Source organism: Mirounga angustirostris, unplaced genomic scaffold (assembly GCF_029215605.1).
Source record: "Mirounga angustirostris isolate CCGP_5_RB_7025 unplaced genomic scaffold, mMirAng1.0.hap1 SCAF_17, whole genome shotgun sequence".
Taxonomy (NCBI): Eukaryota; Metazoa; Chordata; class Mammalia; order Carnivora; family Phocidae; genus Mirounga; species Mirounga angustirostris.
The window spans coordinates 26,995,289-27,008,821 of NW_026991725.1; the positions used below are offsets into that span (position 1 = coordinate 26,995,289).

The 13,533-nt window shown below is 49.0% G+C and overlaps 1 protein-coding gene across 3 annotated transcripts in view; it reads right to left on the reverse strand.

The window, feature by feature from the left end:
• STAT5B (signal transducer and activator of transcription 5B) overlaps nt 1-13,533 on the reverse strand; it is a 68,172-nt gene that overhangs the window by 8,437 nt on the left and 46,202 nt on the right. For 2 of the 3 annotated variants that reach the window (XR_010408594.1, XM_064582931.1), the window contains 11 exons: nt 12,230-12,386; nt 10,723-10,812; nt 9,631-9,805; nt 6,622-6,752; nt 6,201-6,352; nt 5,582-5,737; nt 4,971-5,150; nt 4,492-4,579; nt 4,291-4,413; nt 3,620-3,712; nt 687-893 (listed from right to left, as the gene is read on the reverse strand). Coding sequence is in view for 2 of the 3 variants with exons in the window: in XM_064582931.1 (XP_064439001.1) it covers nt 687-893; nt 3,620-3,712; nt 4,291-4,413; nt 4,492-4,579; nt 4,971-5,150; nt 5,582-5,737; nt 6,201-6,352; nt 6,622-6,752; nt 9,631-9,805; nt 10,723-10,812; nt 12,230-12,386 (1,552 nt within the window). In the remaining variant the exon portion in view is untranslated. The remainder of the gene's footprint in view (nt 1-686; nt 894-3,619; nt 3,713-4,290; nt 4,414-4,491; nt 4,580-4,970; nt 5,151-5,581; nt 5,738-6,200; nt 6,353-6,621; nt 6,753-9,630; nt 9,806-10,722; nt 10,813-12,229; nt 12,387-13,533) is intronic. The other variant, XM_064582932.1, reaches the window with a different exon arrangement.

A 13,533-nucleotide genomic window follows, 5' to 3' on the forward strand; every position in this document is an offset into this window, starting at 1 on the left:
AATCATACAAATACACATGCTTGTCCGAGTTTACCAAATGGGCCTACAGTCAAAAAACTGAAGAGGGAGGAAGAGAGAAGAGGAGAAAAATACAACAGAGCAATTGCCAAACCCAGTGGCCCCTGCTACAAACACCTTCACCTGGATCTGGGCTGACTCATTCTTTGCTGTTTTTGAATTAGGGCATTTAAAACACCTGGGGATGGAGGCGTACACAAAGTTGGGTTTAAAGTCAGAGATGTGACAGGGTGACATCTCAATTACCCGATGCTGGAGGAGAGGTTTCCTCCGTCAGCATTCCCTTTTGTGGGCTGAGGGTCCCATGGTAGCCTGGCCTTGCAGGATTGCACAGCAGGGAGCATCAGAGAGTCCATGGGAAAGAGCCATGGACTTCTGATCACAAAAGCTTTACGTCTTGTGAAATAGGTAATCATTTGCTTTGCTCTGTTTCCTTTATAAAGGAAAAAAAATGCACTAGTTGCACACAAAGCCCAGTTCACTTAAGTATTCAAAGACCTAATTTTCTACATAAGAAGTATGTGCCTATCCATCTATTCAGGAGCTTTCTATTACTTTGGGCACATTTTATTAGAGTCATGAAGAACAAATGCCCAGGGCAGGAAGTCTCTGGAAGACATCCCGTTTGGAGGGACTGAGCTAAGGGCAGCTGGTGGCGGGTCCCTCACCCTGTTGAACTGGGACCAGGACACGGACATGCCACTATAGTCTTCAAGGTGCCCACTGCTGTTGTTGAACAGCTTCTGTGCCAGGAACACGAGGTTCTCCTTGGTCAGGCCCCGGGTGCTCTGCACTTCGGCCTTGAATTTCATGTTGAGCGCCTCACACAGCTGAGACCACAGCACTTTGTCGGGCACGGCGAACGGCACCCTGCCCTGAGACGGAGAAAAGCCAGAATCTTAGGAGAAAACAGTTGCATGATTTATATTCACTCAACCCACAAAATGAAAACACTGATGGCTCAATGCAGTTACAAACATTTGTCTTGCTGAGCCTGAGGATAAATTTTAACTTTTTTGAAATAGGCAGCTCTGTGAAATTGAGAAGGTTCCATTTTACCTTCTTCACACGCAACTTAGAAGGTACCCTCGCGCTATCGATGGTGTTCTGTAAGTGAACTGCTGAACCTCCAGTCTAATCCTACATTCTAAGAGCCATAGAAACAGAATGTGACCAAGGTCTGGCTCTTACACTGTAAGCTCAGGGGAACGGGAATCTGAAAGACTGGGTCTCTAGCTGCAGGCAGAGAGAATTGTGTGTGCACTCATGCATGTGTGTGCATTAAGTGTGATCCTTGAACTCCAGCTCAATGTGAAAAAAATGTCATGTGAAGAATGGAAACTGAATTGGACCACTTGTTATTGAGAAACAGGTTACAATATCAATTTTTAATAAACTGTTTTTCATCCCAATCAGCCACGGTACTTCATTTTATTTTTTCATTATTACAAAAGTTTTTTTTTGGAATAGGCAATTGCTTCACATAATATAAAATTTAAAAGCACAGAAGGGTATATAGTGGAGTGTCTTCTAAGATTTTGAGAGAGAGCAGCAGAGGGAAAAGGAGAAGCAGACTCCCCACTGAGCAGGGAGCCAGATGTGGGGCTCGATCCCAGAACCAATGGGCTGAGCCACCCAGGTGCCCTATGAAGTTGCTTTTTTTTTTTATAGAGGAAGTTGTTTTTTGTTTTTTTTTTAAGATTCTATTTATTTGCGAGAGAGAGAATGAGAGACAGAGAGCATGAGAGGGAGGAGGGTCAGAGGGAGAAGCAGACTCCCCGCTGAGCAGGGAGCCCGATGCGGGACTCGATCCCGGGACTCCGGGATCACGACCTGAGCTGAAGGCAGTTGCTCAACCAACCAAGCCACCCCGGCGCCCCTGAAGTTGCTTTCTTAACCCTGTGTCCCAGCAGCCCGGTTCCTCTGCCCTGAGCATATAACCTAGTTTATTGTGTATGCCTCCAAAGAGATCTATGCATGCTAGGAAATATATATAACTTTTCCTGTTTAAAAATATAAATGGGGACACCTGGGTGGCTGTCTCGGTTAAGCACCTGACTCTTGATTTTTGGCTCAGGTCATGATATATATATATGTATGGTAGCAAAAAATCCACATGTTCTACCTCTCCCTTTTTCCACTTAGTATCTGCAAGGCCTTACATCAGCACATAAACACATGTGCTTTTGTGGCTGCTAAATATTTCACAATATGGAAGAACAATACTATAGCTAGCCAGGCCCCCAAACACAGACATCTGTGTATCAGCCTAGTGATCTTTGTCTATTACAAACAATGCTGCAACGTACTAATGTCATCTGACACTTATGGAACTACATCTGTAGAAAAATCCCCACAAGTACTTATTTTAAAAGAGCATTAAGATGTACACTAGTCGTGAGCACAACTGGAAATGCCAAAAATGCTTATTTATTTAGGCATTGCCTAAATTTAGGCAATTTATTTAGCAACGACATGTTGCAAGAGCTGCCAACGTGACATGAGGAATGAGCTCGGTGGACAGGCAGGGAGGGGAATGAGAGGAGAGGTGGCAATCCTATCCAGGAGGCTTATCAGGACATGCTGCAGGCAGACAGTTTTAAGAGAAGCCTCAAACTCAGGATCTGTAGAATGGGCATGGGAGAATTTCTGCTATAAATCTCACCTTTGCGGCAAAAATATTGTTCTGTAAAGAGGACTGTTGGGAGAACTCAGTGAGACTCTTCACGTTAGTCATGTGAGAGGACATACTTTTACACCCTGAATACCCACCATAACCTTTTACCAGGCTTTCATGGAGTACTCGCTCCTGGAAATGTGTAATACCTAGAACTCTTCCTGATGAAATGTTTTGAAAATGCTCATCAAGTGCACACTAGGGGTATTCAGATAGTATTTGATGCATAAATCCACAAAATCATATTCATTCCCTTAGACAAAGCATCTCATTCTTCATGAGAGTTGGCATGAATCACAGAACCTAAAATTTGGAAAAGACATTTTAAATGGCACCCTTGTTTACTGGAGGGAAGATGGCAGGAAGCAACTGCTAAACTATAAGTAACGTCATGAGAGGTCTACCTTCTGGAGTCCCAAATTCCATTCATGGTCTGACCCAAGGATTCAAAAGAATATTCACTAAGTATTGACCAGGTGACAAGCATTTTGTATTTTGTATGTTACCTGATTTCATTTATTTTTTTAAGTAAACTATATGCCCAAAATGGGACCTGAATTTATGATCCCAAGATCAAGACTTGCATGCTCTACCAACTGTGCCAGCCAGGTGTCCCTGAATGTTACCTAATTTCATCTTTCTAACAGCACTAAGGAGCACTATTATCCCTGTGGTGTAGACACTTAGGGAAACTTAGGCTCAAAGAGAGAAAGTGAAGTTCCCATAGTCACAACGTGAGGAAACGGCGGGGCGTGAGTTTAACCCTTGGCCGGACTCCAAGCCTACGCTCTTTCCATTCTCCACATACTCTCTGCCTCCCAGAAAGTACACTTTTCTATGCTTTTCTGGGGGAGAACACATGAAAGAGATTCATGACACCAGCATCAAAATCTTGAGACCCACAGGCCCAGGGAGTCAACTCACAGGCTCTGCAAAAGCATTGTCCCAGAGAACAGTGGCCGTCGCATTGTTGTCCTGGCTACCGTGGACAATCACCACCACCGGGAGGGACAGGGTCTAGAAAGACAAAAGAGAAGGGCTGAGCGCCAAGAGCGACACGTTCCTCTCTTGCTCTTCTTTTTATTACAACACACTCATTTTCTCTTCAAGTTGGAGTAAATGTCATACTTGAATATAAAATCTGAATGGCTCCAGGAATCATGGGACTCTTCATAGTGGTGCAATCTTAGAAATTTTAGATATTTTAAGAGATGTGGCTTAGATATTTCTGAAGGATGCAGTAAGTTTCTCAAATGGAGAACAAGAGAGAAAAGAGAAAGAGTATGGAGATATTTCTGGGAAAAAATAGCAAGTAAAAAATGTCTTAAACTTAGTACAACTGTTACTCAATTCATCCAGAGTGATGTTTTCTTGATTTGCTCCTACCTGTATCTCCAGCTATTTCAATTTGCTATTGCTTGTTATTATAGATCTTAAGAGAATCTAAGATACATAGTTTTAAGGATGACGTCTCCCACTTTCTGTCCACTGACAGTTAAGACACTATGTGATCAAAACAATTCTTTTGTGATACAAAGTGCGTGCGCGCGCACACACACACACACACACATCCCACAGCTGAGGGAGGGCTTTACCTTGACTTGAAAAACCAGCTCATTTCCACCAACACTGAACTGTGATTCAAACAGGATTGTAAATTTTTCTTCTGTCACTGACTCTGCTCCACGACGGTCTGACCTCTTAATTCGTTTCAGGGACTGCAAAGGAGACAAATAAAGGGGTTAGACCCCTCAAACAACGAGGGAAGATTTGTTCTTTTCTTCTCCCATCCTCACCATGTTCCGGAAGTGCGCGCTGAGGGTGCCAGTGGCCTGGTGATACTCCATCACACAGCAGTTGTTCAGGATCTCGCCACTGTAGTCACTGCAGAGCAGAGAGAAACTCGACCCTAGACCCATGCGGTGTCTCAGTAAATGTGGGGTAGAAAATATATTGGGGGGACCCAATAAAGAAGGTTATAAAAATGGATGTCATTTAGAGGAAATGTTAGCTGCATAAAATATACAAGATATAAACATACATTACATAAAAGAAATTTTCTTGGATGTATTCCTACTAAATGAATGAAAATCATGTACTTTTCCCACAGAAGGCCTCCCATTCTTTTTCTGAGATCCAAAAGAGGCCAGGAGGTCTAATGGGGCTCCTACAATGAATAGCAGCATCCAGAGTCCTGCCTAGGAGGCTGGAGCATTTTGATCCTGTTATAAGGACTGGAGGAAAGAGGCAGACATGAGGGGGAGGGCCCACGTACTTGCGGGTGTTCTCGTTTTTGAGCAGCGACTTGGCCTGCTGCTCACTGATGATGGTGGCCTTCACCTGGGGGGGGTTCATGTGCACGTTCAGCTTCCCGCCCACCAGCAGGCGCACCGTCGCTGCAAACTTGGTCTGGGTCTTCAGGACCTGAGGGGGCTGCTTCTCAATGATGAATGTGCTGCGGGGACACAAGTGACCAGACCACACATGATGCCGGCTCAGGGCACAGGGCCTGGTCCCCCCACGTGGGGAGGCTACCGGGGCTCAGCAGGCAAAGGAAGGGCACACGGCACAGCTCCTGTGCCCAGCAAGGCCACCGAGAGTCAGAGGAGGTGGTGGGAGGGGAGGCAGTGACATGACTCGGCAGCCGGCACAGGCTGCGGGGGGACAAGGGCAGTCCGCGGAGCGCCCACAACACACACTGGGCAAGGTCAACGCCAAGCAGCCATTGCCACTGAGGACAGAGGGGGATGGGGGCCCGAGACAAAGGAGACAAGGACTCCAACGAGAGCCCCCACCCCCGCCCGCGGCAACCCCGGTGGGCAAAGCACCCCTGCCTCCCCGCATGCCAACCACCCGGGGGCCGGCGTGGCCGGAGGCAGCAGTCACCTGGTCACCAGGGCTGAGATGATGTCTGTGATGGTGGCATTGACCTCAGCCAGCATCTCCTCCACTGGGCCGGCGATGGGCAGCTGCTGACAGAGGTGCTCAGCCCTGCGGATCTGCTGCCGGTTCTGCCAGATGATCTCGGCCAACTTCTCACACCTGCACGGGAGGCCCAGGCCACCGGGAGGACAACGGTGTCACCCCGTCCCCCAGGCTCGAGGCCGAGGGGCTCCAGTCTGGGGAGAATGCCCCAAGGCCCAGCTCCACCCTCACCCTGGAAGGCTCTGCTCCTGAGCCGCCGGCTCCTGCCCACGGAGCAGAGCAGAGCGCCCCGCCTGGCAGGAACACGGGGGCGCGGGGCAGCACCCCTGACCCGGCTCCACTCGGCCTGAGGGTCGCTCTGCACACCCTGCCCTGCCCCCCTCCCCAGCACAGGGACTCCCTTCCTGGGCAGGTGGCACACGATGGGGGCCCCCAGGTCGGCGTCAGGAGCCAGAAGCCCCGGTGAAGGAAGCCTTGCTACGGGCCAGCGCGAGCCGGCTGCTCGGGGAAACGCGGGCGGCGGCAGGAGCAGCTGGAGGCGGCGCTCCTGCCCCCCCGGCCGCCCCCCATACACCATTACCAGGACTGCAGCACGTCCAGGCTGCCCTCGGGGGGCCCTCCGTTCCCGGCCAGCTGCTGCCGCCGCTTCCACTGGATCAGCTCATCGTCCAGAATGATGGTCTGCTGCTTCCGCAGCAGCTGCAGGGTCTTCTGGTGCTTCTCGGCCAGCTCCTGAAGGCAGGCGGGGACAGCAGGCCCTTCTGGGCTCCCAGAGAACAGCCCTCACTCGGGAGGCAGGGCTGGGGACCAGGCCCCGGGCACAGGCCCTCCCCTCTCCCAAACCTGCTCTGCCTCACGTGCCCCCCACAGGAAAGAAGGATCTGGCCTCCAGCTCTCCCGGGTCCCGCTCTCTCCCTGGCCCTAGCCCTCTCTCGGGCTCCCCGGACGGCTCGGGATGTGGGCCTCCGAGCGTGGGAGGGGAGGACGCAGATGCCACTTACCACGCGGTACTGCTGTAGCGTCTGGGCCTCGCGCTGCAGCCAGGCCTCCAGGGACACCTGCTTCTGCTGCAGGGCCGTCTCCCGGCTCAGCCGCTCCTGGGGACTCAGCTGGGCCAGCCCGCCAAACTGAGCTACAGGAGGGGACGGGACACCTGTGATCATCTCCCGGCTTCCTGCACGAAGCCCAGCGGAACACACACGCCTGTTCTGGAGGCAAGACCCTCAAGGGGCTGCCCAACATCTGACCAACGGCAACTTGGGGTTCTAGAAGCCAAGGGTGCCAGACGTGAGCGGGCTCTGGGCCCTGGCCTCTCGACTTTGATCTCCCCTTCAGGGAGTGTGCAGATGGAAGCCTGAGGGCACAGCTGAGGAGGATCCTGCCCCGAGGCCTCCCCTCCCACCTTAGTCTGCACAGCTGCCCGCCAGACCTGCCCACGCCACACGGGGGTCCAGCGCGGAGCCTCGCTGCCTGGTTCCGTGTGTGTCCTCACCGTTTACTAACTGGGGGAACTCAGGCAAATCATTTCACTCTTCGGGGCCTCAGTCTGCCCATGTGCAGAAGGGGAGAGTCTCGGCCCCTGCCTCAGTGGGTCGCTGAGGAGTAAGGAAGTGATGATCCACAAAAGGCTCAAGGAACCTCCCGGCACGCGGGCGCTCTAGGTGAGAGTTAGTCCTTCCTGGGGAGTGGCTTCCAGGGCGGGTTAAAGGGTGACAGAGACCAGCAGCTGCTCAGTCCCACCCCACAAGGCAGGGCCTCCTCGGGAGAGCCCCCGCCCCGCACGCTCTGTCCCGCCCCCGGAGCCCAGCAGCCTCTCCTCTGGAACAAGGGGTTTCTCTAGGTGCTGGAGGGGGCCCAACATGTTGGTTTGTCCAGGTCGGGTGACCGTGAGCTCAGCTGACCAACCGGAAGGAGACAGAGAGGCACAGACAGGGACAGACAGGCACAGACGGAGAAGGGGGGGAGAGGGAGACAGCTTCTCCCCACACTAGCACTGGGACTCTCCTCCACGGCAGGAATAGGGAGTCAGGGAGGCCTCCTTACCCTTCTACAAAAAATCTATTATGAAATACTTCAGACCCAGGGAAGGTAGAAAGAGTGATGCAAGGAACATCTGTGTATCAGTAACCCAGCTTGAGAAGCCACAGCGAAAGCCACCTGTACATCCTTCCCTGCTTGCAAACCCATCCCTGCCTCCAAAGGTAACCACTATCCTCCGTGCTGGGATTATGACGGCCTGCCCATCACCTTGCTGAACATCCCAGTGTCCTCACTTGGGCTGAGACAAGGAGATGCGAGCATCAGCCTGTCGTGGCCGAGGGCCATGTCACACCGACCGAGGCCCTGCCTCAGGGACACACAAGCTGGGACAGACTAAAGCAACTCCTGACAGCCAGGGAAAGCCCAGCACTAGAAGAGAACTGGAAATACAAGGTTCTGATCCCACGGCCAGGGACTGAGAGAGAAGACTACAGTCCAGCCGTGGCACACGTCCTGAGGCCACCTCAGAAATCCTGCCACCCACACAGGGGTGCCGCTGATTCCCCCACCTGGGCCCTACCTCCCTATGTGAGTGACCCACTTAGGTGTCTCCTGGCACTTTGCAGAAGCTTCTGGGAGGGAGGTCAGGAGGTGTGGGGCAATTCTCTGCTCCACTAGAGGGAGCTGAGCCTTCTCTTGCACAAACAGAACAATAGTCTGTGTTTCTGATAAGTGAACTTGATAAATGAGACTGAACTGACATTGCATGATGGGTACAAACCCAAAGCAGAACCTAACCCAAACCCATAAATCGGAAACAGAAAACCCAAGAATAGGACTGGAAGTACTATCAACCATCAAAGGCTTGGGGCAGAACTGACAGCCTGGAGGAGAGCGTGTGACTTCTGCTCAGGTCATAATCTCTGGGTCCTGGGATCGAGCCTCGGGTCAGGCTCTGTGCTCAGCGGGGAGTCAGCTTTTCCCTCTCCCTCTGCTTCTCCCCTACCTCATTCTCTCTCTCAAATAAATAAATAAAATCTTAAAAAAAAAAAAAAAGAACTAACAGCCTAAATTCTTCTGTTCCCTAATCTAGGAAGAGGGCCACCCTTTCTCTGGGGTCAGTCCAAGATGGATTCAGAGGAAGACATGCTAGAATCATCCCACCAACATTTACTCAACACCTACTATGATTCTGGCAATGTGCCAGCCTCAGGGTACAGAGATAGAAGGCACAATCCCTTCTCAACAAATTTATATTCTAGTGAGGAAGCTGGAGTTATTAATAAATAATAGCTATCCAGCTGTAAGTGTGAGCCCGCATGCATGGTATTAGAGGAGCACTTGTGTACAGGTGAGTATGTGTCTATAGCCAGTTGATCAAGTAGAGGCTTTTCTGAGATTCTCAGCTGGGCATGCTGGCAGGGAGAGAGAAATTAAAGTCACCCTGTCAAATTCTTACAAGGTCAATACGGGGCACCGGTAGGGCTCCATAACCTCACGCTGAAGTTTTCAGTACCCAGGTACCTTGCAGGATTTACACAAGGAAGGGGAGCTTTGTCCATAAGGGCTAAGGGAGGCACGTTAGCATGCACTGTGCCAGGACAACCTCTCTGAATAACCGCACAAAAAACATTAAACATTTGTCATCACAAACACAGCCCTTAGCCCTTATACTTTGCCTGCATAGAGAATTTAACATTTCAGTAAAGCAGCATTTATGAAACACCAATTATATACAAAAGTGTTTTTTACTAGATCATGAGCTTCTTCTCACAGGAGGAAATGTCGTCCCCAACAGACAAGGAGCTCCCTGGGTGTGGGAAACCTGAGTGAGACCCACATTCCCCAAAGGCAAGCTTGTGACCTCTCCCCTTCCTAAGCCTCCTCCTCCCTGCCCAAAGTTAGTGCAAATTCCTGCTACTCCAGAGAAGGGGGAGTGCCTCTGAACAGAAACCCGGTTCTCTTCCAATCTGACCTAAACTTCCTTCTAGCCCTCATGACACACATTGCCCAGGCCGCCCGAGCCTCACCCTGGATCCTCAGGCTCTCCTGATATTGGATGATGAAATACTCTTGAGTCTGCTGAAGCTTCTTCAGCTCATTCTCTGTGTCCTGTGTGACTAGTCGCAGCTCCTCAAATGTCTGGTTGATCTGGAGGTGCTTCTGGGACATGGTGTCAGCAAGACTTCCAACTGGAGAAGTACCCTGGAAACAGATTGGGGAGAGTGCAGGCAGCAGTGAGCTGAGCAGTGAGGATGGAAGGCAACCTCAGGCTTTGGGGAATGCTAATACTATAGACCCCAAACTCCAAATCTAGAGTAAGATGGGTAACTTGTGTCGGAAGGATAGTCATTTACCAGAATTGGTGTGGAGTTGGAAAGAAGGAGGGGAAACAGGTGAACTGGCAGATTAGGACAACTTCATAAAGCACAGCAGAAACTTCTGTTGTAGCTCTGGCCTCCACCTGAGTCACCCAAACAGGGTCCACCTAAGCTCTCTTCGGAGAGACTAGAACTCAACACATCCAGGAGTGACCTGGGTTTGCCTACTAATGATGATGACCCCTTCATTCCACATTCGTTCACTGATCCAATGCCATGGACCATGTGAGGTGCTGGGGACACAGCGCAGAACAAGGCTGTGTGAACACACATCATCCGTGTCCTCACTCAAGACCTTCTTGTAACTGAGGGAAGAAGCTGAACCTCTCACAGACAGCATCCTAGAAACCCCAAAATGAAGTTACAGGGGAGGCGTCAACAAGTCTTTTATGGATCCAGCCATTTAAGTGACGTGGTCTCAGCCATTCCCTCAACACTTGGCTGAAAGGGGGCTCAGCAGAAATCCTTCTTAAGTAATCTCACCTGAATATGAGCATGCCTTTACTCAAAAACCATTCAGTTGGGGTTAAATTATTTTGCACTTGTCCACATTGTTTTGTGGTGATAATCTCATCAAGGTTATGGATCAATCAGATCAGAGACCATTCTAATTACTTTTGTGCCCCTGTTTTGTGCTCTGTTTATAGAGACACCAACAGATGCACACTGAATTATCTTAAGAAATATGGGTCCAGAGAGAAGGACTTCCCAGCTCCTCTCCCCACACCATAGGACACTCACATTGTTGGCTTCTCGCACCAGCCTCTGTTCATTGTACAGAATATGTCGGATGCAGCGGACCAGCTCCATAGGACAACGGTCGTACGTGTTCTGAAAGAATCCAACAGCAGACATCACTTTGTCCCACACCATGTTATAGGGCCTAACCCTACCTCAGAGCAGGGGTAAGATTTTATGATGGAGGAGACTCCTGGAGACACAACGGCATAATCACAAGCAATGCTGCTCCTCTAATATTAGTGAGGGCAAGAAAAGTATGTCATAGGAAACCCAATTACAATGAGAAGGTAAGATCATTTTACTTCTTGCCTCTTAATATGCCTAAAGTACTAGGGCATCATTCCTAGAAAAAGGATACATAAATTTCAAAAGGACCACATCAGGAGAAATTGGACTCCACCTTGACTGAGTAATCAAAATTACTACCACCAATGCAGGGAACATGGATGGTGTATGTCTCCAGATGTGATATCCTGAGAAGGACACAACATCACTTACTCAAAATTCTGATCAGGGATGTGTAACCTGAATCTAATGATATCTAAAATATCTTTAAAAATAGATGAGCTGAATTATTTTAAAATTTCAAGGCAGGGGCACCTGGCTGACTCAGGTGGTGGAGCATGCAACTCTTGATCTCAGGTTGAGTTCAAGCCCCACATTGGGTGTAGAGCTTACTTAAAAATAAAATCTTAGGGGCGCCTGGGTGGCTCAATCATTGAGCGACTGCCTTTGGCTCAGGTCATGATCCGAGGTCCTGGGATCAAGCCCCGCATTGGGCTCCCTACTCTGCCAGAAGCCTGCTTCTCCCTCTCCCACGCCCCCTGCTTGTGTTCCCTCTCTCACTGTGTCTCTCTCTCTGTCAAATAAATAAATAAAATCTTAAAAAATAATAATAAATAAAATCTTAAAAAAAAAGCCAATGTAATGAAAGATAAAGGTTGAAACAGTTCCAGATTAAAGGCGATTAAAGAGACATGATAACCAGATGCAATATGTGGTCCTGGGCTGAAGGGAAAAAAAAAATGACATAAAGGATATTATTGAGTCAGGTGACAAAATGGAAATATAGATATGATTACCTAACAGTGTTTTGTCAATGTGACACGTACTGAAGTTGAAAACTGTACTATAACCATGTAGAGAAAATGCACACTGAAGTACTTAGGGGCAAAGGGACATGATGTATGCAACTTACTCTCAAGTGACAAAAATGTGTGTGTATAGAGACAGAATATAATAAAGCAAATATTAACAATGGGTGGATCTGGGCATATGTAGGGGTTCTTTGCATCAATCCTGCAACTTCCTACAAACTTGTTTTCAAATAAAAAGTTTAAAAATAAAAGGCTACAATCACAAAGCCAGACAATAAGAACTTTTTACACCTAACAGGTTAAGTCAACAACACTGGGTTGAAGAAGAGAAGGAAAAGCTCCAGGGAGGTACTAAATGAAGAGTCTCTCCTAGGGAAAATAATTAAGTGTGACCCGGCATTCACACCCACCTGGAGCTGCGTGGCATAGTGCCCCAGCTTGATCTTCAGTAAGAACCCATCTTCCCCGACTTGGTGCTCCGCCTTCTTCTGCAGCTCCTGCACCAGGCCCTCCAGGAGCTGGGTGGCCTTAATGTTCTCCTGTGGATTATCAAGATCTATTGAGTCCCTGGGGAAAAAAATTACACACATATGTATACATACATGCACATGAGCCTGTATAAATGCAGCTTCAACCCATCATACCTTTTCTTTAGCTGAAGTGATTTCTTCATAATGCTCACTGCAAATTTTAGGGAACAGTCCAATTCAAATTGACTAGATGCCTACATTAATCTATCCCTAATCCACTAATTAGCTTAGTGGACTGTATATTTCCTTTTTTTACAATGTACTGCCGTTTCTCCTTCCTTCTACTGACTTGCTCTGGTGCTTATGCTATCTGCTTCTAGAAATGAAGGGAAAAGGAAAGTGCTTCGTGTACTCTGAAGGAAACAAGGGCTCTGATAACTTCCTATTTATAGTTACCCCTCAAGGGTTGAAAGGGGGCACAAGGTCAAGAATGTTCTACATGCTTTTTCCAGCCTTGACTAGTTCTGTGTGTTGCTAATTTCACAGAGTATTTCTTTTTTCTTTTCCTTTTTTTTTTTAAAGATTTTATTTATTTATTTGAGAGAGAGAATGAGATAGAGAGAGCATGAGAGGGGGGAGGGTCAGAGGGAGAAGCAGACTCCCCGCCGAGCAGGGAGCCCGATGCGGGACTCGATCCTGGGACTCCAGGATCATGACCTGAGCCGAAGGCAGTCGCTTAACCAACTGAGCCACCCAGGCGCCCTCTTTTCCTTTTTTTAATAAAGATTTTATTTATTCATTTGAGAGAGAGAGAAAGAGAGACAGAGTGAGCACAAGCAGGGGGAGAGGCAGAGGGAGAGGGAGAAGGAGACTCCCCGCTGAGCCAGAAGCCGGATGCCACCGATCCCAGGACCCTGAGATCATGACCCGAGCCAGAGACAGATGTTTAACTGGCTGAGCCACCCAGGCGCCCCTCACAGAGTATTTCTTAAGTAAAGACAGGTGGAACACGCTTACTGCTATTTCTAAGGAACCCTGGAAATGAGATATTAAGACAGAAGGTGCCTGCAAGTATTTATACAAATTACTGGTTGCAGATCTGGGACCTGTAGGCTAACTCTTCCAGTGATGCAGAGAAACTACTCTACGGACTTGGTATTAATTCAGAGCCACTAAACTGGTGACAAGAGGGTTGGATAGTTTCCCTCCCTCTTTTCCTTCTCTTCTTTATTCCTTCCTTCCCT